This window comes from Macrosteles quadrilineatus, unplaced genomic scaffold, assembly GCF_028750875.1.
Source record: "Macrosteles quadrilineatus isolate MER2022 unplaced genomic scaffold, UCM_ALF_1.0 Scaffold_8__2_contigs__length_117827958, whole genome shotgun sequence".
Lineage (NCBI taxonomy): Eukaryota > Metazoa > Arthropoda > Insecta > Hemiptera > Cicadellidae > Macrosteles > Macrosteles quadrilineatus.
Window position 1 is genome coordinate 116,187,082 of NW_026542601.1, and position 27,024 is coordinate 116,214,105.

Consider the following 27,024-nt stretch of genomic DNA (forward strand, 5'->3'; position numbering starts at 1 on the left):
ACATCCCCGGGCGGGGACATTACGCATTCCTGTGGATATCCTGCGATATCCCAAGTTGACCATAGGACCACTATGGGATATCTTGCATATCCTGTCGCAATATCCGTGGGATGTCCTGAGGAGAAAGTGTGCTGTCTGGGTAGTTGGTCGATTTTTAGTCCTTTAGTTGGTGGAAATATATAAGGATTTGTACAGATTTAGTAGTATGGCGTAAACTATCGTACGTAACTCGTCCAAAATGTGTGTACCGGACTCGTATGGTAATCCCGTACTCGACTTCGTCTCGCACGGGAACGACCAAACTCGTCCGGTAAACACTTATTTTCAGGACTAGTAACGTAATATACTATTTTCCTACAGTCACCTGACAAAGTTGGCTTCCTAGTACTGTTTATAGTACAGAAAGCTGCTAATTGCTGCATATTTATACTTTGCCGTACGGTTTATACTTTGCCGTACGGTTTATACTTTGCCGCACATCAGGATTCCAACGAAACAACACAAAACAGCGTGGTTCTATTATGCACGTAATCCGTGTACGCTTGGAAATAGGTTGGCAACACTTTAAAAATAATAATACTATGAGCAGCTGATTGACTATTATAACTACGATTTAACCTGTCATTTCGTGTTTATAGTTTCGGTATTTCTGAACTTTCTGGACTTTTCTTTTAAACGTTTTTAAAATATTCCTACGATCTTAACAAACAAGAAAATACCTTTAAAGCATTTTTTAAGGCGCGGAAACCACTTCAAAAAACAAAAAACATACGGAACTATATTCTCAAAACGCGGAGCATATTTCTTGCCGAGGTAAAATAGCGGAGTGATACGGCCGCGGGTACTACTTTCTCTAGTGCACCATTTGTGTTGCCAGCTGAACCTAAAAACGTGTTGTATAGTGTTTGAAAGACTAATTATTTATATGCTTTATAATGGCTGTAGGAAAAATATAATGTGTAACACGAGTGAAAAAGGCCTTTGCTGCACTCGAGATCATTCCGCACTCGCCTGCGGCTCGTGCGTAAACATTGCTCTCGTGTGCAGCAAAGTGCCACTTTCACCACTAGTTACTCAAATAACTATTTCAGGTTTGATCCAAATATATCCATAAACAATCAAACTCTAAGCCTACAACAGTTTACTTATTTTCCAAAAGAATAACGTGGGAAATTTTAATTTAACATTTTCTCCGTAACAAATAATCATACAGAGACACTTTAATATACTAAATTATTTGTTTTCTTAAGCTCTTCAAAATGGTGTAGAGCAAATTTGGGAAATTTGAAGTTTTGAGGGTCAAAAACAAGAAAAACCAATTTTTACCCTATAAATCCCCCCATAAACTCCAGTTCCCCTAGTCCGATCATGCTGGTTCGCAAACTCATATATATATATATATATATATATATATATATATATATGAGTCCGGTCAAATTCATAATATATTGTCCCCTAGTTACCTAAATAACCAAACAGTAAAGCACAAATCAAGAAATAAACCCTGAAATAGTAGAAAAAAATTTCGTCGACACTTTAAACTCATAATTATATATACATATATATATATATATATATATGAGTTTGCGAACCATAGCATGATCAGACTAGGGGAACTGGGGTTTATGGGGGGATTTATAGGGTACAAATTGGTTTTTATTGTTTTTGACCCTCAAAACTTCAAATTTCCCAAATTTGCTCCACGCTATTTTGAAGAGCTTAAGAAAACAAATGGTGTTTTTGGCTTATAGGGACATCAAAATGAAAAAGGAAATCAGTCCCGGGTCCAAGTCATACCATAAAATCTACGGTATAATAACATCCTATGGGGAATTCGCTAAAACATAGTTAGTTGATTTAAACCTTCAGTATCCAATAGTCAATGATTTAAACATACTAGGTTAAAAATTTAAAAATTACAACAGACTCCGCAAAAAAACTGCAGCTGAAATTAAAATTGTACAGCCTCTCGTCCTACAGTCATCAGCCACTCACAGACCTTACGTTTAAATACACAGCGACACTGCCTGATTCAGCATCAATTATGTATGCAAGTTGCGGTAAAGGATGTGAGCTATGTAATAGTATATTTCGTACCTAGGGCCGAAAATGAGGTTTTGCCGGCTCGAGATAGTTTTTAAGTTCGAGACGAAGTCGAGAACTTAAATCGATCGAGAGCCGCAAAACCATTTCGGTCCGTGGTACGAACGCTATTTTTCACCACACTATACCCTATTACCACTATTCACCACAATAATAATGCACACTGATAGTCAACACAACTACAACTTTAAGGTTATGTGAAGAAATAATTTGAGGAATCAGCAAAAATAAAAATATATAGTTGCTAGGCAACGGTGACAATAACACAATTCTATTGAAATGCTATGGATTTTGATTATGTATTTAAAATGCATTCATGTTTTAAGTAAGTAAGCGGACAGCTGATTTTGCGGCCCCGGCCTGTAAAAACCTGCTCGGTCCCCAAATTATGGACAGCTGGCATCGCCAGCAAAACGTAACTTTCGGCCACCAATTAACGTATGTAATACAGCCAAAAACATGATAGTGTGGTGAAAAATACGTAGTTTTTCAACTAACTATAGGCTATAGTTGTGGAGTGCGGTATCCAAAGTTATGTCTGTGTCTAGTGTGGTAACTATGTGTTGTAAGATAGAAAAAAATTAATAATTTCCTTATTATTCTTAATAAAAAGTAATAGTGTTTTGATGAACAGTTGTCAAATGTTTAAAACTGGGAATTTGGGAAAAAGTAAATTCGTTGAATAATGTTTGGCCTTTTAAGAATCATTTTGATTAAGGTTTTCTGCGTTACGTGAAGAGGGCCAACGTGACAGATACACCGCCCCACGCTGGTACGCCATACTGCAACACAGACTGCACTTATGCACAATAAACACATCTGCAGACTGCAGTGATCAACCGTTAACACACGGCATAGTTGTTGATAAAAGGCGTAGATCATTGTCTACTATACTACAACACACGCAGTTGTTTTCTTTCAGTTCAGGGGTTTTTTTTTCAGTCGTGCTTGCACTTATTGGCATGACCTATTCACCCTACTGCGTTCCCGCGACGACTTGGAACAATGTTATTTCGCTGTCCACGTCCACGTTGGGATGTTCTCTGTCTGGGGGCTACTCAATATCATGGAGTGCACGTACGTGTATACTCAATGGTGTAGTTTAAGAGCTTCGTTCGCTCTGATCAATAAATAAAATTAGGATTTGAAGTAGGTAGTAGCATCGATTAAACAGCAAAGGTGGCCGTGGTAGTAGGTATATACATAAAATGGCTGGTACCAAAAATTCCAAAAGGATACATCCTTAAATTTAATGATGATCAGGAATTCTGACCAATGCTCTTTTATTAGGTGATGATAAAATGTATTCTTATTTTAATTAAAACACAAAAAACTCATATAGTGTATACTCTAGGAATGAAATTAATATTTCGTCTTGCCGCAAAAGTCTCACTCTTCACTCTTCTCAAATCCGGATTTTATTCCGCTACAAAAGTAGATCTATTGTTTTTTAATTAAAATACAGGTAGAAATTAATGTGATACTATTTAAATTTACCCACGGAAGACCCTAATTATTAAAAAGTTGAATAATGTCAAATAACTGTTGAGTCCGCGTTTAAAAATTAATAATATTAAGTTGATACTGCGTATGAATAAAGCAAAAACGTGATTCACCATCCTCTGAACGTAAAGTGTCTGTGACTGCCCACCCAAAGTCCTTTTCCTCTGCTTTATAGCAAGTGAAACGATGTCGGTAAATTCTGGTGAAAGAAAGTAAGTGTTTTTAGTTATTCTTAATCGTTATTTTTAATGCAGTTTGATTGTTTATATGTTTAAACTTAAAAGTTAAATTTCTCATAGCGCTGTTTGTGATTTAATGTTGAATTATAGCTCAAAATCTAGATTTAAAGTTGCGGGTTGCGGGTCCCTCCTAGATTTGCCAACATGGCGTGGCTCCTATTATAAAAGAAAAATGTGTGGTTGGAAATGATATTAATCAGGATAATATGCTTTGTCTTTAACCATCGGCCAACCATCAACCTTAGATGTGATGAATACATAGGCTAGTCCTTAACTCTTATTGTGTCTGAGTTTGCTGTCAGGTAACCCGGTAGAAATGTGGAATCTTAACAGGCTTAACTTGCCCTAGACCTTATCCCTAGCCTAAGTTAGCCGATAAGTAAAACTATAGGTAAGTGAAATCTGATTAACTTATAAATGCTAGCCAATTGGCATATTTTTGTTGGCTTTTCAATTGATCTAAGTTAGGCGGATTGTTAACTTAAAACTTACTAGCCTAGAGGCCTAAGTTACCTAGGTTAGTTAATAAACAGTTTGGCTTAAGTTAGGTCCTAAGTTAGCTTAGCGTAAGCTGGTTTCTGTCTGTTTATTAATCTTTAGGCCTACACTTTTGGATCACTTAAGAAGGTTTAGCCTATCTTAGGTTAGGCTGTTTGTTTCAAGTGTGTTTATCCCTCCTCCGGGTGTCATGTCAAATATTTGTTGATGTCACACGATATTTGGCACAATGCAGAGTTTTACATAATTCATAAGTTAGGCCTAAAAGATTTACTTAGCCCTCCAACTGCTAGGCTAGTTGGCTATTTGCCCTTGATGCTAAGCATTTTTTAGGCAATTTGCGGCAATCAAAAAAAAATAAACAATAAAGTTTAAAAATTAAACAAACCATAACATAACTTATTATATATTTTCTTGTTCAGTATAAAATTATCTAAGTACGAAAACATAGCCTACCATATTAACTTCGCAGAGGATACGCGACCGGTAACCGGACGTGGATTAGGCGTCCGGCAGTTACTGTCATAACCTAACCTAACCAACCAAACTTGCTGATAGTGACAAAAATTAAATGAAGGTTCAATTCTCTTCATAACATAAAATTATAAATGCCGAAAATTCTAACAAAAGATGTAGGCCTACAGTTAAGAAGAAATTACATTCAAAGCAAAATCTGTGACAACCGAGCACTCTATCCACTACACCACCAACACTGATGGCTGAACATCGTATCATTGTGGTAATGGCGTTTTGGGACCCCCTACCGGACGCCTAATCCACGTCTGGTTACCGGACGTGTATCCTCTGTGTATTAACTTATTGCATGGTTATGTTTCTTTAAAAATATTTTTAAAGATGTAGTAAACAAACAAGATGTAGGCTATAAATTTGTTTTCATTTTGTAACTTTGCACATCATAAAAATAAAATTATTTTGCTCTGAACTAAAATTGAAAATAGCCATTTTGTAGCGAATTTATAGCCTAATAATGAACAAGAAAATACATACTTTTAACTTATGCACAAAAAATAAAATATTATATCTCATTTATATATAGGCTACAGAAACCCTCACCCAAGGATCAAGAGTAGGCATAGGCCTAGGCCTAGGCCTAGGATTCGTACGTTTTCATTACCAACACCAAACAAATCTTCGTCATGATCACTAAGATCCTCACTAAAATACACACAGAAGTCACTACTATCCATTATTTACTTAACTTAAAAACACTAATTAAATACATTATAAACCGCTTTGGATGACATAAACAAACAGACTTGGTAACTACGCAGGTTAGCACTGTTTGTAGACAGCAGACAGCTGGCGCGACGATGTCAATTTTGCAAGTCGTTTTACAAAGCAGCCAGTTGGGTTAAAGCATTAGAGAGAGGTATCGGGAGAAAGCCTGAAATCTGACGTTTACGGAGATACCAAACTCAATTCAGTTTCTTGTATACTGGAACGGAGTGAAGTAGATTAAACGACACCTTACGTATCGACTCGCTCGAGTCGACTAGCAGGCGGCCGGGGTGTGGCAATCGACTCACCCGCGTCGATCAGCAGCTGGAGGGTTAAAAATTAGAATTCATAAGTTAAGTTAAATCTGGGGGTACTTACAGATAATAAATAAGTAGGCTAGTCCACAGAGAAGTAGCCTAAGTTTAGATGTACAATAAGCTTGTGGGACAACCACTCATTTTTAGCTCTGGTAACTTATGGTGGGACGGAATACTTTTACCAAGGAAGGAAGAGCCTGTAGGCGATCGCCACATAGCATTTTGTACAGAAGAGGTAGCGTACAAGTTCTTCCTTTAGCGTGAGCGCTGTAAGTTAGTAGGCCTATGTAATGGCAAGGGGTGAAAGGCCATGCCACTATTGTCATAGCTGAAGGGGACGATGAATAGAATTTGCTCTAGATACCACTTAAATGTGCCATTGAATGTATCCTCTGCAATTTACTTCTCTGTGGCTAGTCTAATAAGTTATTTCAATGACAGTGAGTGGTTACAAATGAAAACAAACTCTTACAGCAGTTTTGAGTATCAGTAACTTATTGGTAGTGATTCCAAAGGCCTTAAATCTGTGGGATCAAATCAAATAAAATCAAAGCTTTTATTTTCCAATAGAAATTACAAATGCATGTGGAATGGCCAATGAAGGTATTAGGATCATAATAGATATTGACATTTTTATAGTTAAAGTCAAGTTTAAGGTAGTAATGGCGAAGAATATTGTACGCCACCACTCGTCCAAAATATGCTTAACTTATCGTAATTTCACGGTTCTGACTACATCTGTCCAGTAACGAACTCCTTTTTTCCACACTAGTAACCTAATATATTATTTAATTCAGACGCTAACTTAACATTATTTTTTATTTTAAGGTTTGTTTAGGCCTAGATATTGTCCAGTATCATTTAAGAACTCTTCAACCAGATTTATTTGGTCAAGGTCAACCACTTTTACTCAGTAGGCTGTTGGCCTGTTTGGGCTAGTTAGCCTTGCAATGACCTTGGAAACCACAAAGTCGTCAAAACTGAAGTCAAACCTTTGTAATAAGCCAACTAATTCTTGTTGTTTGTATTATTATATTCATTATAGCCTACTACTGTACCTTAAGTTTCAAAATTGTCTGAGGCTTAAGTGTAGGCTACCTGTTGCTCGAATTCCAGCAATTGCAAAATATTACAGGAGTTATTTTAAAACAAATAACTGTAATAATTTCCGATTACTTTAAAAGCTACAAATAATCACCTAAAAAAATAAATACCTATAATCAAAATGTCTTGTAAATATGTTATAATTTTTCAAAAGCTGATCTTGTTTTGTAGTGTTTCCTACACATATTTCCCACTCATAACCCATTAGGTTGTCCATAATAGCAATTATAAATTAAAAAAAAAAAACATTTTCTATTTCTTCTACTTGGTGTTCTATGACTTTCTTATGTTTCCATAGTTTGCAAATTGGTTCTTTTAATGATTGCTCAAGAAATGCAGCACAGTATTAGCCTAATTCAGTTTTCTTTTTAGTTTATCAAATTATCCAGGCTTTCTCGCTTTTTTTCCATTTTAATATTTACTACAACCCAAATTCAAATAGGCCCTAGTAGGCTAAATATTTCATTTCAACAAAGTCAGTAAATGTTTTTCAGCACACGTTTCCTTAAATTGCAACTAAATATAATAACAGCAATTAAATAATCCAGCTGATCATAATGTAAACAAATATGTTCTTCATTAGGATAACACTAGTGGCTTGTAGGGGCAATAGCCCCTATATATATATTCTAGTAAATATTTTGTACAAATTATTAGTCTCATGGGTTACCCTACCTTGAATTATCGTTTAACATTTTTGTATATTATAATATGTATAAAAGTTATTACATACCTGCATAATGCAATTTTTTGATGTCTGTTCTGTTTAAAATATAGATTCCAAAGGACTGTTCATGTAGTGTGTTTATAATACAAACCTTCTAATCATTATATACATCTAAGGAAGATTTTCAATAATAATCTTCATGACTATTAATTAAATATTTATCAATTCCTTTGAATATAGACAAATTCACTTAAATAAAACACATAGGTAGAGATAATGTCATCCTCCAAATTGTATAGGCCTAATGCTAATTATAACAAAATCTCTCTGAAAACAACAGAGTATAGTATCCATTTTAATCGAACCCTTGGTCTTTATTTTGTTCTAGTAGGTACTATTTTAACATCATCTGGCAACTTTAACCGGCTAAAAGCTACATAAAGTTGACCATGGGTAAACACGGGTTTTTTTCAAATAAATGCCAACTTTTTGAAGGTTTGGCCTTGCGCTTTATTTATAGTAATATCGAAAGCTAATCGCAATAGGAATTGAATTCCTAAACTTAAACGGCATATTAGGATCTTTAGATGTTAGTTTTATTTTTGGCATGAAAAATATGTTCCCTTTGCCTACTCCAGTAATTACTTCTAACTTTACACTTTTTTCAGACATACCTAACACAACTAATCTTATTCCATTAACTAATCCAGACCCTGGAAAAAGTCTATATTTCAGCTTTATAATAGTATACATATTACAGTACATATTACCATATGATTTAAATTAAATAAACCACATGTTTTTAAGTAACCAAAGCAGACATGACCTGGATTCCCATGTTATTTAAATGTAAATTATTTTATTACGTAACGACCTTTTGGTGCATAATTAAGAAAAATGAATAATTTTCCCCAAAACTTCATGCCCAGACCTTTAAAATGAGACCTCTCCCAGCTTTCTACGGCCTCCCGTTCGCTCACAATTTCATTGTAAAATTTTGGGCTTACGGAATTAGATATATAGATGGGAACTTAAAAATCCACTGGGACATCCCCAAGGGTATTTTTCAAAACCCTAGGTCAGTTTGCAAATCTCCACACCTAGATGAACATTTTGGTATATAACTTAAATGTGGGGTTAAATCTTAAAACAAAAAAGCCTCTTTGTTCACTAAGTTTCATGTAGCGTATTAGTAATGAAGATTTTAAAACTGCCATTTTGAGGTTTAAAAGTATTGGTGCTATGGCTCCAAACAATTACCTAATACATTATTGGTTTGGATGTTGTCTCTTTCTTATCTTAGCTAGGGATGGGTGGAGATTTTTGTATTTGATAAATGTTTTATTTTATATTTAACCGAAGTTGAAGAATATTTGCTAAGTTATTTGTAGTATGAAGTGTGTCCCATTTTTTATTGTAGACCTACTGTATTTAGGTCTTGTGGGCATTTTAAAACAATTCTATGATAATGATAGAGTGATGGACGAGACTAGATTTTACACTTTGAGACAAGACAAATTTTTTTAAGTCCTGCGGGACAGGATTTTTTTTTGGGACAACATTTATGTTAAGAAATATTTAGCCTACCTACTGTGTTTTTAAGGCAGATATTAAACAATTAGAAATTGTACTATATTGTAAGTTAGGCCTACTTGTGTACAGTTAGACAAATAATGGATAAGTATAAAACATTTAAGCTGTCGTCTTTATTATAGGCTATGTTTTCTCTATTTTGTAGAAGGTTATGACAGCGAAGACTGAGTAAGCGGCCCTATTTCCTGGAACTGAGTTGACTCAAAGTACAAATTGGCTCTTTTAACCAGGTAGCGTTCGCAGACGGTCCACAAAATTGAGCGGAGTCATCAGGGTATTATAATGCCATTGACCCCCACCATAGTATCTCTTAACCTCTGCTCTTCGAACTGTCAAATTTAAGTATTTACAGCCGACTTAAATTAATAGATATATTTACATTCTTTCAAAATGTAAACATGAAAAATTTGGAAGCCCATGGGGCGTAGCCCAAGGGAAATATGAAAATTAAATTATATATTATTGCATTGTCACCCATTTGTGAGCTAGTATGTTTCAAGTCTCTAGCTCATCGGGAACTTTGTTTATAAGTTAATTGATTTCAAAATTTAAACGGAGCTAATAAAAACAAGCCTATGGGGCGTAGCCCAAGGGAAGTATGAAAATTAAATTATATAATATTGCATTGTTATCCATTTGTGAGCTATGTTTCAAGTCTCCAGCTCATCAGGAAGTTAGTATAAAATTGATTGCAAAATTTGTACTAGAGAAAAAAGCGAGCTATAATAAACGTTTTAAAAATCGTCATAACAGTGACACCAAATGTTTATCTTTCTTTTTCACCTTCTTTTGGAAATCCTAGGTCGAAAAGTAGTCCATATATCGTTCGGGCTGGCTCACTGCAACATACAATTCCCTAACAACATAATTTCCGAGTACCGAATTCTCTTTGGTCATTATCAATAACTGCTTGGTTTAGAGTCATGCCTTGCAATTTGTGAAAGGCAAGTGTCAATAAAAATGGTTTTCGAGTACCTACATTTAATGCCACGTTTTACAAATTTAGTTACAATAGCGACAATCGGTAGGTACCAAATTATTGTATGATGTGGATCCTCTATAATTACTAAATTCAACGAATACACATAAAAGCTGCATATTCAAATGTGATAAGACTTTTTCAAGTTTGTATAAAATATATGGACAGTGCCAATAGCACCATAGACTAATTCTACATCGGTCAAAAGTTTGTGGCGTTACATGACTCTACATCCTTTGGCTAATCTGAGGATGTTTTCAAAAGATTGGCATTCATCGGAACTCAATATTGCGGTTATTGAAGGTTTGTTTATGACACAAATTAATGCTACAGAGCTATGCAGCTAAGCCATTTCATTAAGGGTGTCAGTAGCCATGTTAGGACTCTTTTTTTTCTTGCCATGATACAAAGAGCGTTGTATATTTCTAAGATTTTGTTAGTAGGCCTACTATTTATATGAATCGTAAAGAAAAGAATATAATCTTCCTCTTTTATTGTTCCATAAGCAATATTAGTAAGAGCAATACGAAAATGAATGATCTTCGCCAGATTGACTCATAGGTAGTTTTTAGTTGGAAATTGTTTTGAATGTGTTCGTATGCAAAACATTCATGTGATACCACTGATTTGAAAGATAATCAGGCATGAATAAAGCTCTATCCTGCAACGGTAGTAGCTGAGTCATACCACCACACGGATACACAATAAGATCACCAAACACTTAAGCCTAATCTTGGTCGTCAGGTTTCGCTTGACGTATGATAAGCGTTTGTCGATCATTGCTAGTAGCCTCTGCCCACACATTGCATTGCAAACTACAACATAAACTTTTAGAACAAAATCTGAAGAATTAGTTTATTTTCCCCTGTAGTTAGGCTACCTAATTAAAATGTTGTAGGCTATATTCAATCTTAGTGCTGAGTGAAATGTTTGGCCATTAACATTAGAAGCAGCACAATCAGTGCATAAGAGAACACTGCGTCGCCATAGGTTGAGAATTTTTTAACGCCATATAGATGTTAGCACTCACTGATATGGTCTTCATCGGCATGCAGAATTTGAAAATAATTGCTTCAACCGTCTAGGAGGAGTTTGCATATTACGAAATGCATAAGAGTCGACATATTTAAGAGCTTCTTCATCCTGTGATTTGTTCAAATTGAGCTAATCGGTCGCAAATCGCCCATTACCCCCTCAGAGTAGGCTACTCATACTCACTAGATTACAGGATAGAGGATAAACAACAACAATTTTGAGGTTGGAAAAGGAGTGAATAAGAAAAGAAACTATAGTTTAGGGACAATTTATTAGCTAACTAGCTAAAAAAATAAAAAAAATAATACATAATTAGGCCCACAATCTCGTCATGAAATTCTCCCGTTTCCGGAGCTTCAAAAAAATAATCTCGAAAAAATGTTGAAGTTTCGGGTCTTCAGAATGCTTTTTGTTCGTTAACTAGCCGCTAGGTATTTTTTGTCTTTTGTAAGGGAATGGTCCAAACCCTGGTCTTGCTGCTATTCAGGATCTACTAGTAGATCTTATGTCAGATGGCACCATTAATTCATAGCCAAAATGACTCACATCTAAGTTAACTTTTAATTAAGAATTTGGGTGTGTTGTTGGCCTATTGGTTAGCGTCTCGGACTTAGGTGCGGGAGGGACGGGCTCAATTCGTGGCACACCCACTAAACTTTATTCTGAAGTTGACCTCTTGTAAAATGAAAATGCCACTGGTGTGAAAAAAAAGAATCATTCTTGTAATCGACCCAGCAACCTTAAAACTTGTCATCTTCTTTGTCTCAGCTTCCGGCCTAAGTTGCTTAAATCTATCTTGTCCCTCTAGTCTCAAGTTCTAACTAAAAGGGTTTCTCATTAATAATTCACAACAGTTGACTGCTTCGATTCTAAGCTTAACTTGTTTTGTTGCAGGGGTGAAGAGTGGACCGGAGATCCTAAGAACGGCCCGGGAGATGAGAAGCCAATGTATGATGGACCTCCAGGCATGGAGCCTGATGGCATCATCGAGTCAAACTGGGAGGAGGTGAGAATGTTTGAAAATAGGAACCTACTTTCATTTGTTTGTAAGAAACCATTTGTTAGGGCCCCTTGGTTTGGTAACCAACTACAGCAATGTTGTGTTACTAATTTACTATGTTACCTTGAACCTTGTACGTAAGTGATGCTTTTAAAAACTTAGCCCTAATCAGGATGTCTGGTCACTGAAGTGGTGTGAAGTGGTCACTGGTGTCTGGTCAGGGTGTCACTGAAGTCATGCAAGTCACTGATTTTACAACGAGGTCACAGATGACTCTGAAAAGTAACAGATTTTTATTTTAAGATTCCAAAAGTCACGGAAAAAACTGGGCCTGACTTAAATACGTTTATGTTGATAAACTTATCAACATAAACTTATTTTAAACCCTGTTTTTATTGATAAAAGAACTTTCCTTAACAGGTCTTTAAACTTCCTACATTCCCTAACAGGAGATTTGTTGAATTTCTAGTGCCAAGTTCTATACAGGGCTGTCAGCGACCGGGAAAATCGGGAATTATGTGTGAAAATGGTTGGCCTATTATTTGGGAATTTTCGGTGAATTTCAACTATGTTCGAGGAATTTTATAGTACTAAAATTTTTAGCCAATTTATCCAAAAGAATTTTATAGTGAATGTATATTTACGGAAGATTCAGATTAGAAATTAACCAGTCCAAAATAAAACGTACGTACAGTTATTAAAATTTTAAGATTCAAAGTTATTCCATTTTACACAATATAATTGTATCGTGTTTAGACTCATTTTTATTGTCTTAATTAGGAGATTAAAAAAATCACAAAACCATAAACGTCCAGAACGAAATTTAAAAAATGTGTAGAGCGTACTAGAGGGTAAAAAAAGTCTGCCAGGTAAATAGGCTGTACCCTGATGTGTGAGAAATGAAATGAAATGAATTAATATTTTATTTCCCATTTATTATACATGAGTGCATTGAATTTTTTAATTTAAAAATAATGCAGCAAACATTACTATCTAGATAAAAAAAAAACAAAAAAACAAAAAAACGATATACTGTGGAAATAAAGTGAACAAAAGTCTAAAAAAATACCTTATATAAATATAAAGTTATGGTAAAAGTCTACATAGGCAGGCCCTAACATAACCCTTAAGTAGGAAGTGAAATTTTAGCTGCTGTCCAATTTTCACATGGCTATTGTAAAATACATCCTCTCTCTTAGAATCTTATGATTGCTATGTTAATTTTAAACCGTAAATTAAGTGTATTGATTTTACAAACGAGTGTATTATACAGGTGGTGGATAACTTTGACGACATGAATCTCAAAGAAGAACTCTTAAGAGGGATCTATGCATATGGTTTTGAGAAGCCTTCTGCTATTCAACAGAGGGCCATCATGCCATGTGTCAAAGGTCACGATGTCATTGCTCAAGCGCAATCAGGTTAGATATAGTTTTGTTAGAGTATGCTTTCAGAAAGCTCTCGGATATCCTTGATCTCCAGGAAAAAATGCAAAATATTTCTTAGTTCATGTTGTCTCCAAAAATGCATTAAATTTTATTTTTTATAACTTATTTAAAATGTACTCATACACTATAAAATAATTGTTTAATGATTGTCTGTATAAGTTTTACTGTTTTCCCCTATGCATAGTAGGCCTAAATAGAGTAAGTATTGGTTTCGTTAAAATTTTTGAGTTTTTGAGTGGATATACCGTATCCGTTTTGGGTCCCCCTTAGACCCAAAAAAGTGGTTTTTGAAGTTATATCTGTGTGTGTGGATATGTACAGAGCTACAGACCACACCTGTCATCAGATTTTGATGAAATTTGATACGTAAATACTAATCCATTATATCTTCAGGAGTTTTTTTCAAGATTATTACTTTTAATGGTGATTTGTATGTTATATGTAGTTAGTATGTTATAGCCCTTTAAATTCCCAACAAAATGGTATAAATTCCATTTCCGTAAAAATTACGGTTCCAAAGTTATTGTAACTTATGTTATTTTTCCATAAAAAAAGTTGGAATTTAGAAAAAAAGTCAATTTTTCAAAATGGTACAAATCCCATTTCTGTAAAAAGTATGACTCAAAAAAAGTTATTGTAACTTATGTTATTTCCCATAAAAACCTTAAATAAAATAACAAAATATCGGATTTTAGGATATATAACTAGGATTTTATAATTCTAGACAAAAATAGTGCAACCCCCCATCGCTGTAACAATTTCGGTTCAAAAGTTGTTGTTTTGTTATTTATCCCTATAGAATAGGCCTATCATAGTTATTCCCACTGCTTACCCATGATTAAGATTTTTTACATAGCTTATGGGAGAAAGTATGTGTCTGTTTGCTGATACAGTTTATTTTGTCAGAATGTTATAAACGTGAGTGAGATTCTAGTAGCTGGGAGTTGTGCTGTTAATTAAATTATTTTACTGTAGAAGCAAAACTAGCAACTTAAGTCAGCTGACAACTTTGTCTCTTGAAGTAACTTAAACTTTTCTGTGACGTAGCCTAAATTAATTTTACAATAATGCTGCTTCAGGAAACTGTTGCTTAGGCCTATTTTGTTTATATTTGACTGGAATATAAGTTAGGCCTAAGTAGCCTAACATTGAATAGGTTTTGTTAGATAGAATTGATAGAAAAGTCCCAAAAACCTGTTTTTGGTATATGGCGGTTGTTGTAGACCCTAGACTAAGTTTGTAGTTCTTTTGTAAAATTCCAAAGAGAGAAACAACAATTTGGTTAAACAAATTAAAAGAGTTTAATGAAATATGTTGTCTACACAGAATTAATAAAACGGTACTGTAGACAGCACAAAAAGTAAGCTTAAAACCTAATAATTCTTCAAGAAAAATATTTGAAAACTGTAATGAGTTTTATTTTAAAATTTTAAATCTTGGATCTTCAACTTCCTGAAGGTTTGTAATAACACCTCAAATTAAATACAAAAGATAAATAGTAAAATGAATTTTGTAAACAATAATAATAGTAGTTTTACTTTTACTTAACACTAAACCTGCAGGCCCTGTCTGTTAGCTAATACTAGATTGATTTTGGTAAGTTCCATTTAAGAATTTCAATCCCTGGCTGCTAAATATTAAGATTACCAGTTATTTTTAGCTCTTGGGATTTGTGCCAGCTTTCTACAGGCTAAATAAAAGTTTACTACCTCCTACTATTCTTTCTTAGTTTGACTATTGATATTGAAAATCAACAAATTGCTAAAAAAAAAACTAATTTGCCAGTATCACTACTTGATAAAAGAATCATTCCACATTTCAAAGTCCAATCAAAACTGTGCTGTAAGCTGATAATTAAATAAAAAAAAAACAATAAATCAACTTCAATTAGTTTCAATCTAAAGCCTACATCTTATCCACTTTAAGAAGGGTAATTTCAAAATGTCAAAAAATATGTGCAAGTATCTTGAAATGTAGTACAATGTCAACTATTGTTATTTAAATCCATCTTTTTTGCGGAAGCCTGCCATTTATTTTTGTGCTAAATTTAGGTCCTTATCTATTAAAGATGGTTACCAGTACAGTTAATAATTAATATTTAAACCATTTTTGTTGCTGATCATTAGTTAGCATTGTATAGAAAAACTTAAGTTCCTTGTGTTTTACATTTAGAAACTAAAATATACATTTAGAAAAAAGAAGTGTTCAAGCCTGCGATTTTTGATCGGGTTGAGCTCTAGTTTTGATATAAAGCTTGAGCCTTCTATGAACCTAGCTGATTTTCAAGCCAAGCTAATATTAGGCCTAATGAATTTAATATAATACCATACAGTAATTTTTTTGCAAAAAATCTTTTTATTTTTAAAAGCAAAGATAAGTTAGCCTAAATATTTATATTTTTTGATTAATCAATATTGAGGAAATTTTACTTTCCAAGTTTAATACCAACCCTGATTAGCCCCCAACATTGTCTTCTACGATTGCTGCAATAGCCTGAACATCTTCACCTGTCGTGATGACGCCATTATCGTATCTTGCAAAAACTCCAATAGTTTGTTTGGACATCATCATCATTGTCCGCAATCATGGCAAAATCCGAAACCTCTTCTGTGGTTGTGTGGACATTAACATCGTCTCCTGCAAAAACAATTATTGTCCTCACTCGCCATCCCAACAAAAGTGTGAATCTTTCGGTGACGTGATTTCACGGAGCATTCAAAGCTCGGCTTGAGCTCAATTTTCTGTCTTGGCGTTAAGAGTTATCGAGCTCATAGACAGGCTTGAAGATAAAGCCCCTTGCACATTGTTTTATTAAACCGACTTAATGGTGAAAACTTGTAAGGTTTTATTCCAAGACACAGTGATCCTAATTTTGATATTTTTCCAGGTACTGGTAAGACTGCTACATTTTCCATATCCATTCTCCAACAGATTGACACCTCAATTAGGGAGTGTCAAGCTCTCATCCTTGCTCCCACCCGAGAGTTGGCCCAACAGGTAATTTACAATTACTTACACTTGTTACACTTGATAACTAGGAATACTTTCATGATAATGGTGCATGTTCTGAGGAATCAAAACAAAATTAATGTATTTATTCTTGAAATATGTCTTATAAAAAGTTGCAGGACCTAATATTTGCTATATTTTTAAAATCAAGTCCGCAGCAAGACAAAATGGCAGACCAGGCCTACCTAAACAGCACTAATTCATAATCTGTGCAATGATTATGTAGGCCGCCGGTGCTAACTTACGTTCCAACACACCAACACCACAGCCTTGTATTAGAGGAGGCTATTTAAATTGCCCATTATCTTTTCTGTTTTGAACTTAATTTCTTTTGCTTACTGTTACACATCAGGCCATTTTGTATTTTAGAATGGGCAATTTATCAATTTCCTAGGATGTCTTTGCACTAGGCTATATCTTGAAACTATTGATTACAATTGAGTTTTAATTTCAGATCCAAAAGGTGGTGATTGCTCTGGGAGATTTTATGAATGCCATGTGTCATGCCTGCATTGGTGGCACGAACGTACGAGAGGACATCAGGAAACTTGAGATGGGAGTTCATGTTGTTGTGGGAACACCCGGTCGAGTCTACGACATGATCAACCGAAGGGCGTTAAGTGAGTATAATCAATACTGATCTTGACAGAGGTTGTTGGATGAGAGGTTCCTAACTTACTGTAGGCCTAGGAGTCTTGTTAACTCATTCGCTGTGGTTTCGTGATTACCGGCCAATATCAGGATCCAGAACAGCCAATGCACTGCGTGGATAAGTCCGCAGAAATTTTTTAATTCAATTTCATCCAATTGGAGAGCCACAGTGTAGCATGTAGGCCTACTGTGTTCCAGCCGGTGATGGCGTAGTTTTACAAGAAAACAACAAGGTGCAGCACTGATATAAATTAATAACAGGCCCACAGTATTGTTAAATGAAAATGCAAATGTGAACTACCCAAATACACTAACAAACAATATCATAAAACCACAATGAAGTGAACCATACACTAGTACAATGTTATAAACTCTAAATGTGATCAAACCCCATCCTTCTAACATTAATGGCCGTACCAAAATAACCCACGGAATCTTACATTGCTCTTCCCGTCCCTGATGATGGGCCAGTATGACTTGTTCGGACTTGACATCTACACACATCTTAGGTAATGTCAACATTTGTCACACATTTTGTCACATTGGTGACGAAGCCGCAGCGCAATGTGCTAGTACTAATGAGATTTATGGGATCAAAATATAAACTGTCAAGTAAAATCGGTTTATAAAATAAATAGATATAAATAAAAAAAAGAAAATAAAAAAAAATTAAAAAATATATCTAAATATAAAAATTAATAAAATTGGCTACTGTAATTGGTTTAGTAGGTAGGCCTAACCTTTGTAATAATATTACAAAGGTTATTATATGTTCTTTCCATATCCACAAAGGGAAATTTAAATTTTAAAGGTGTTTAAATGCAACTGGAGTGCTTTTAATTATGAAATCGGCTACAATTGTTAATGGGGTAGGAAAAAATCTGAACATTGAAGTAGGGCATGGCTTGTTGCGCACAAGTACTAAATATGATTATTATCATGTAATGAAGTATTTTGGCAATGATATAATCATTTGGCCTATTTGGATCTATTTGTCTTATCTTAAATGTAAGTTTGTACACATGATCATCAAACATGTCAACATGTCACTACTAAACCTCTTAAGTTTGGCTAGTTCATATGAACTTCTGTTTTGTAATTGTTCAATCTTGTTAACAGGGACCAGTAGTATCAAAATTTTTGTCTTGGATGAAGCCGACGAAATGCTTTCAAGAGGGTTTAAAGACCAAATTCACGATGTCTTCAGGACTCTGGGTTCAGAAGTACAGGTGGGTACTTGACTCATTCAGTTATTTAAGTTTTTAAAGACAGTTATTGTAGTAGGTAATAACATTTTTAATCATTGGAAAAAAAAGTTTGCCCCTTATTTTACCCTAGACGCCTTCTAATAAAACTAATTGTTAAAAGTTTAGTTAATTAATTTCCTTTTTAAAGTATTTAGCCTAGATATTATTTGTGCTGAATTGAATATTCATATTTTTTTCTCTTTTATATTTTTAGTGAAATACCTACTTGATTGAGCACACAGTTAGTGGTTTGCAAGAATCTAAGCCTAGTTTAAAAACAATACATTTTATAGTTAACCTTAACCATATTTACAGGTCATCTTGTTATCTGCCACCATGCCGATTGAGGTGTTGGACGTGAGCAAGTGCTTCATGAGAGAACCTATTAGGATCCTTGTCAAGAAAGAGGAGTTGACCCTAGAAGGTAAATACTTTGATCAGTTGTCATTTTTTAAACTAAATAAAGTACTTTTTGCATACCATAAAAAAGCCATGAATGTGATGGATAAGTATTTCAGGAAGAATGTGAAGCAAATCTTGTCAATTATTTAAACTGATCATCACTCTAATGCCACAGTAGACAGCACGGTAAATTATAGCTAACTGATGTCTTTGACAGCCACAATTCCTCAGCATATTTGTAACATTGCATTATCTCAGTTATCATAGCACCCTACTCTTTAAGAAAATTAAACCCGAAATTCGTATTATGAGAACACTAAACGCGACGGGGGTACTTACTGTACTGATTTAAGTCTATTAAATATTTTAGTTTATATGAAGAACCATTTGTCAATTAATTCTTGCTTTCGTTTTTAGTTAAATTTTCTTGTGTATTGCTCCCAAGTGAAGTAAGTGTTGATCACTAGTCCACATGTCAATCGCTAATCTTGAATTCTTAACATTATTTCAGGTATTAAACAGTTCTTCGTCTTTGTTGATAAAGAGGACTGGAAACTTGACACCCTCTGTGACTTGTATGACACTCTTAGCATTACGCAAGCTGTAATATTCTGCAACACCAGGCGCAAGGTAGATTGGCTGACAGAAAACATGCACACCCGAGACTTCACTGTCTCCGCCATGGTGAGTAGTGTCTAGGCTAATAAACTGTCACATTTCTAAAATTTATTTTTGGGAAATGGAGACTGGATGATTTGTAGGTTCTGTCTTTAGTGATTCCTTATCCTTACCACTAATTCAAACTGTTTTGGGGGTTTTGTCCTTGCTAATACGGTGAAAGCCGTCATAGTATCTATGGTTTTTTTTTTTTTTTTTTTTTTTTTTTTTTTTTTTTTTTTTAAGGGAGAGGAGGTAAAAATGCTTTTACGCACACAGGTAGCCAGCCTGTAGTGTGAGACTCCTGAATCTATCGCAGACTACTCACTAAAAAACCCCCTCTACTCTGTTGGACACAGACCTGGAATTGTTTGTCACATTACTTCAAGTCAGGCCAACATGTTACCTAAGCCCTCAGGGCTCTCACCGTTTATGGCATTTGGATACTTTAAGACCTACACCGCATCCCGGTCAAGGTCGAGCTTCTTGGCGCGGAGAATACCCTGGATGTAATGTGACACACAGGTCCAATTGTCCTCACCCTCCGTCATCATCGGTATGACCGTGTCCACCGACAGCAGTCCTACTAACTGTTGAGCCTCCAGGCGGGGCCTTTCCCAACGCTGGCAGTGGAAAAATGTATGTTCCACGTCATCGGGAATGCCTGGGCAGTATATGCAATCGGGTGACACGGCTTTGCCCATCCTGAACAGGTACGACCGGAAAAAGCCGTGACCCGTCAGAAATTGGGTGAGGTAGAAGTCCACCTCTCCGCACCGCCGATTAACCCAAGGTTGGACTTGCTTTATCAGTCGCCTGGTCCAGCGTCCCCGAGTCTCCTGTTCCCAGCTCTCTTGCCACAGCTGGTAGGTGCGGGTGCGTTCCTCTGTTCGTGCCTGGTCCTCCCCACGGCGCTGATAAATTGCTTTTCTCTCCGCCGCCAAAAGTTTGACGGGGATGACTCCAGCAACCACCAGGACGGCGGGTTCGGACACTGTTCGGTAGGCGGATGCAACTCTTAGTGCTGCCTGACGCTGCACTCGGGCAAGCCGCATCCTATATACCTCCTTATTTAGAGCGTCTGCCCACACCTCAGCACCGTACAAGAGTACGGACTGGACAGAAGACATTAACAGCCTTCTACGGCTGGACCGAGGCCCTCCGACATTGGCCATCAACCGGCTAAGAGAGGAGACCACCCTAGCGGCCTTGTCCGCCGTACGGAAAATCTGATCCCGCCAGCTAAGCTTGCTGTCCACCATAATCCCAAGGTACTTGGCAGAACGAACGGTCTGGACTTCAACGGCCCCTACCCTCAACGGCACGATGGTGTCAATCCGTTTTTTTGTTAATATCACGATCTCAGTTTTGCTCAAAGCAAGCGAGAGACCGTGGTCTGTCATCCATGCGTTTATAGTACGCATAACTCGGTTCAGCTTTAGCTGAGCCAGCTCAACGCTACGTGCAGCTATCAAAACTGCAACGTCGTCCGCGTACCCAACCAAAACAGTTTCCTCAGGCATTTCAGACCTCAGGAGGCTGTCATACGCGACATTCCAGAGGTCCGGGCCGAGTATGGAACCTTGGGCAGCACCGGAAGTGACACTCATCGTCCGTGGGCCCTCTGTAGTGTCATACAAGAGGAGGCGGAACCGGAGATAATCCTCTATGATACGCATGAGGTATGCCGGGACGTGAAAGGTGTTCTCCAGAGCATCCAGCATATCGCACCACCTCGCCGAATTAAATGCGTTTCGCACATCGAGAGTGACGAGCAGCACAACCCTTCGAGAGTAGTGGTTAAAATCCTCAGCTCTCATCACGGCTTGCTTCACCTCTTCAACAGCGTCAACCGTAGATCGCCCCATCCTAAATCCATACTGCCGAGGGGACAGGTCCCCCGCAGCGACTACGGCTGAATTCAGTCGGGAACGTATCAACTTCTCGAGGACTTTTCCAGCCGTATCCAACATACACAGAGGTCTGTAAGAGGATGGCAGGTCTGGATCTCCCTTCCCCTTCCCAACAAGCACAAGCCTAGCTGTTTTCCAGCACGAAGGGAAAACTCCTTCGACTAGGCAGGCATTGTACATGCGTAAAAGGATCAAGGGGTTAATAGTCAAAACCTTTTTGAGAACTTCGCCGGGTACCCCATCGGGTCCAGGAGCCTTATTGTTCTTCAGGGATAGGACGGCCGCCTCCACCTCTCCAAGACTGAAAAGTGGTACGTCATCCACCCTTCCGAAATCCCGCAGTGGGCGCAACGTGTGAGCCGGGAAAAGGGACTCGACTATCCTCTCCATAGTGGCCCCATCCATGACGGAAGGTGGAGAGCGGGTGCCAAGTTTCTTGGTTACCAGTTTGTAACCCAAGCCCCACGGATTGGAATCGATATCGTCCCTTAATGTCTCCCAGCAACTACGTTTACTCCGGTTGATGGCTCGACGAAGAGACCTCCTAGCCACTCTGTAAGCATCCGACTTACGACGTCTGTCTACAGGTTCTCTGGCCCTGGTAGCAAGTCTTCTGGCTCTCAATGCTGACCGTCATAGTATCTATGGTAGGAATCTTAGAAAACAGTTACGAGTTAGAAATTGTAAATAAAGTCTTTTAGATAAATGAAAACTCCTATTTATTGGAGGACAATTTAGGACTAATAATAATAATAATTTAATAGTATCACTTCATTTAGGCCTAAGTTGTTAACAATTCTCCCTGCACCGCCATACTTCGTGTTACATATGAACAAAGAAGTGCCAATGTTCAGGGTACATTAAATATGTAGACAGGAAACACCAATTTATTTTTTTATTGGTGTGCCGAAAATCTACAAATACTATCATTGAGTTTAAACTAAAGCTATAGGTAAGTATTATGTAGACATATTAAAAACTTATCATTTTAGATCCCCATACCCTTAAAACCGATAGATATGTAACTGTCATAAGTTAATAACTCATTGGCAAGTATCCATCCAAACCAATTGACCTAGGCCTATTCATGATTGTAAACAAATAAATATTATCTTTTACAACGGAATGTACTTGTCTATACAATTTTCCCTGCACCGCCATACTTCATGTACCTCGATGGACAGAGAAGTGCCAATGTTCAGGGTATAGTGACCATGTAAACAGGAAACATCAAGTGACGTTTCATTTGGTGTGCCGAAAATTTGCAGACATTCAAATAAAATCCAATCAAAATATCCTTATTTATAATCTGTAAGTGATTGGTATACATTGAATAGTGTCAAAATTTCCTAAATTACATTTAACATATTTATTTGTAACATAAACTACAGTAGAATCCCACTAAAATCCGACCTCAGATAGTCAGACTCCTCGTTTAATCTTAAATCTTTAATTGCCTAACGGTGGTAATGTTATTCCGGGTAATATCGTGACTATTTGCCTTGGCTGTGTGGAGTTAATCACAGTGTCCCGCAATCGCAGCAACATTTTTTTACGGAAGTATTACATAAACATAATTGTAAAGCAAACTGCTTCTAACTAGCCATTGTTTCTACAGCACGGAGACATGGAGCAGCGAGAGCGAGACTTGATCATGCGTCAGTTCCGTACTGGCTCTAGCAGAGTTCTGATTACTACTGACCTCTTGGCTAGAGGTATCGATGTCCAACAAGTGTCGTTGGTCATCAACTACGACTTGCCTTCAAACCGAGAGAACTACATTCACAGGTATAGTAATTGTAGCAAACGTCAATAATAAGAAACCAACTCCTCTGTTCTATCTCCATGTCATCTTAACTAAAATCCCTGATAACGCATCGTTATTACCTCCCGCAATCACAGACTGGGACATCATCGTTACCCTCCATTACATCCAGATTGGAAAAACTGTGAACTATTGGAGGTGTGCGATGCATCAAAATTAACACCTGCAGAAAATCAATTCAATACCCGCAATACAGGAGCGCCTTGTTGTTGCGTTTCCTTTTTTGAAGGCGTTTTTATTGAATTAATTCTTGGCATGTAAATATTGCTTTTACTGTATTACGAATTGTATACGAACTGATTTACCCCTCAATAAGTTGATAAATTTTAAATCTTGCTTAATTCAGAATTAACTATAGCCAACCTAGCCAGTTTGACAGAATCAGCAAGCCTCTAATATACTTGTGTGACTATTTAAAACCCATAGCTAATGTATAAGAGTCTTCCCTGCACCGCCATACTTTTTGTGCCACAATGCACATATAAGTGCCAATGTTCAGGGAATAGTAAACATGTAGACAGGAAACATCAAAATATTTTTAAATTGGTGTGCCGAAAATCTGCAAACATTTGAAAATTACTGTTAATGAAGGCTGGCACATGGAATTTGAGGTCGTCCTCAATTTTAAATTGTAGTAATCAACCAAAAAGTAAATAGTTTTCCCATTGGTAAAACCTATGTCAACTGTCATACTTTGGAGTTTCATTTGAATACCAGATACAAACCCCAATAAATCTCAAAACGAAAACTTTACTATCTTAACTCGACTACTGCACCATTGTTAGTGCAAGATTCTCGTTAAAAAAATTCTAGTCTCTTGTACTTGTATCTTTATAGCAAAGTAAGCCTTTGTATTTTAGTTTTCCCTGCACCGCCATACTTTGTGTGCCACAATGCACATATAAGTGCCAATGTTCAGGGAATAGTAAATTTGTGGACAGGAAACATCAAATTATCGTTAAATTGGTGTGCCGAAAATCCTCAAACAATTAATCATAGAATTGAAAATTAGTTAAAATACTCAGTGCTTTAATCTTTGGAGGACTTAAGGTTTTTAAAAATTCTGTCGAGCCATATCCTTAAAGGGTGTAGCTTGGTATAGGCCTAACATTGTATACTACTTTTATAAGTATAGTCAAAGCCTTTAGTAGGTATTTTTTAAACCATATTAGCATAATATGTTTTATTACAGCATGTTAACTTTGTTATTTCTTAAGTAATGTAAATTTACTTCCCTGCACCGCCATACTTCTTGTTCTACTATGAGCAAGGAAGTGCCAATGTTCAGGGTACAATAAATCTGGAGACAGGAAACATCAAAATGATATTTCAATTGGTGTGCCGAAAATCTCCGAACAAAATTTAGTTTCAAGTCTGTACACAGAATTAGTGTGTTCTCTGCTAGTTTTCTATTTTAGTTGTGAACAGTACCTTACTATTGATATGTGATTTATGCATATGGAACAAGCTGCCTCATTGAACTAGTTAAGCTACTGTCCAACCAGAATGTATTTTGCCTAATCAAATATTATTAATTAATTTGCTAACAACGTAATTATGTTGTTTCAGGATTGGCCGAGGTGGACGTTTCGGCAGGAAAGGTGTTGCCATTAACTTCGTCACGGAGCAAGACAAACGTGTACTAAACGATATTGAACAATTTTATAACACTACGATAGTTGAAATGCCGATGAATGTTGCCGATCTAATCTAGTGACCTAGCCAAGATTATGGTGTGAGTATCGGATCGCGCCGTGTTATATTGTGACGTGTATTTTTGATCGGCCTGCTTAAGATGCGCTCTTGATTCTACTGAGAAAGTGGTTGCTCTTATCCATAATTTCTGAAAAGTGACTTGAAAGGTTAGGGGTGCCCTAACCTCAATACTGAGTGATTTGATTCGTCAATCCTCAACTAAGTCTCCTTGGAGGCATTATTCGGTGTTAATAGGTGTATTGTTTATTGTTAATGTGTATTATGCTTTACATGATGGTACATGAGTGGTATCCTATGTTTATTATACATTACGTTATGTTTTATTATTCCAAACTGGCGATCTTAAAGCTATATTTTTTTGATGTTACAGATCTTTCAATTACTTCAAAATCACCATTGTCTCTCCCTAATAATTTATATTTTGAGTACTTTTCTTCATTTAGATTAATACCTACGCTTACATTTTGTTGTTTAAGAAAAAGTTTAGTTGGTCTTTGGAAGGGGTTTTTCAATCAAAAACGTTGTAGACGAAAACCTTTAGAAGTGGTTTTAGTGGCTACGGTTTTTTGTATATTATTTAATATAAATAAACATAATAAACAAACGCTTGTTCTATATTGCCTTGACCTCTTGCTTTGTTGTAAGGAAATGGTTTGTATACTAGTGTATATTTTTATATTACAATTGTGTTGTATTTACAGGGATTTCTCCCGTTCATCAGTGGAGAAGACATTTCGGAAATAAAGATCAAATCTTTCCAAATTGAAGCTCATCAATCAGTGGTTTATTTCTGTTTTTAGACTCCTTTGTGATATCCCAAAATTCCCTTGGCGGTTATTCAAGTTAACAATTTTATTGATTGGGCAACCTAATTTTACGTAAGATTATTTGACAGTAAAGGACATACCTTTCTATTCTTGTATTTATTAAATTTTTATATTTATTAAAAAACTGTATAAAGGTAGGATATTGTTTTTGTCATAACCCTTTGCCTTAAAAATATTGTAGTAATATTGTTTGATGACATTTTTTTCTTAATAAAATTATACAATTTAGTCATAGTAAGAATATAATGTAACTGTAAATACAAAACTGTTATCAAACTAATTTTCTCCTGTTATTAGTAGTTAAATATAGAAAAAGCTGAATGATTATGGCATTTCTTGAGTTTGTGCTCACCACAACAAAATAATTTTATATATTTGATTTTCAAATCCACTTGATCTCTGATTCTACCTTTGTATTTAGAAATCTGCTCATCATAAGATTGCCAACCCAGTTTCTCACGTCCAATGAAGTTTAAAATAAAAACTGTCAAATTGTGGTCACTATTAATGTTATCTTAGGTCCACACAAGTATGTAGGCCTATATAAACCAGTGTTTCTAACAGGTAGTCAGCACTCAGCAGTAATCATTGCAGTTTCCAAGTAATTGTCTTCATACCCAATATGATATCTGGACAATGGACAATTTGAGTAATTGAATGCAGAGCAATGACAAGTACCACATAGAAGTAAGATACAGAGGAACGGCCAAATGGTACACCTATAAGTGGTGTCTAGCACAAAGTCCAACACAACCCCGGCCCCTCGCCCACACACCAGCACCCTGTGCAATTTCCGGACAGGCTCACCAGTCGGGCTCTTGCTCATTAAAATATTTCCAACACAACATACCAGAGCAAATACAGTAATCCTATAAGCCACAGATGAGTAATAAATGGAGACATTTACAAATTTAAACTATGCCGATTGCATTCATTAATTTCTAACCATACTGTAGGCTACGGCTATATCCTCCTAAACACAGTTCGGTACTTTCTTTAGTCCCTGTAGCCTCCCTTGGAACCGCCACTGGGTCGGGTCTCGGGTCATGGCT

At 36.2% G+C, this 27,024-nt stretch overlaps 1 protein-coding gene across 2 annotated transcripts; it reads left to right on the forward strand.

The window, feature by feature from the left end:
* The first annotated feature begins 3,684 nt into the window (after positions 1 to 3,684).
* On the forward strand, positions 3,685 to 26,109 carry LOC128999528 (eukaryotic initiation factor 4A-I-like). Of its 2 annotated transcripts, XM_054426096.1 has the most exons (11): positions 3,685 to 3,818; positions 12,172 to 12,283; positions 13,551 to 13,698; positions 16,613 to 16,722; positions 17,189 to 17,354; positions 18,505 to 18,614; positions 18,948 to 19,056; positions 19,546 to 19,718; positions 23,223 to 23,392; positions 24,999 to 25,164; positions 25,847 to 26,109. In XM_054426096.1, exons 1-10 carry the CDS (start codon positions 3,793 to 3,795, stop codon positions 25,141 to 25,143), a joined length of 1,269 nt encoding a protein of 422 aa, XP_054282071.1. In that variant the 5' UTR covers positions 3,685 to 3,792; the 3' UTR covers positions 25,144 to 25,164; positions 25,847 to 26,109. The 2 variants fall into 2 exon arrangements, with proteins under 2 accessions (XP_054282071.1, XP_054282070.1); XM_054426095.1 differs by having other exon boundaries at positions 24,999 to 25,921.
* Positions 26,110 to 27,024: the final 915 nt, after the last annotated feature.

What these genes read in the sequence shown, in the direction of transcription:
- LOC128999528 (XM_054426096.1), top strand. Translation starts at nt 3,793, where the DNA reads ATGTCGGTAAATTCTGGTGAAAGAAA. An exon ending in CATTGCTCAAGCGCAATCAG is followed by an intron (nt 13,699 to 16,612) that starts GTTAGATATAGT and finishes ATATTTTTCCAG; the next exon opens with GTACTGGTAAGACTGCTACA. An exon ending in CTCTGGGTTCAGAAGTACAG is followed by an intron (nt 18,615 to 18,947) that starts GTGGGTACTTGA and finishes CCATATTTACAG; the next exon opens with GTCATCTTGTTATCTGCCAC.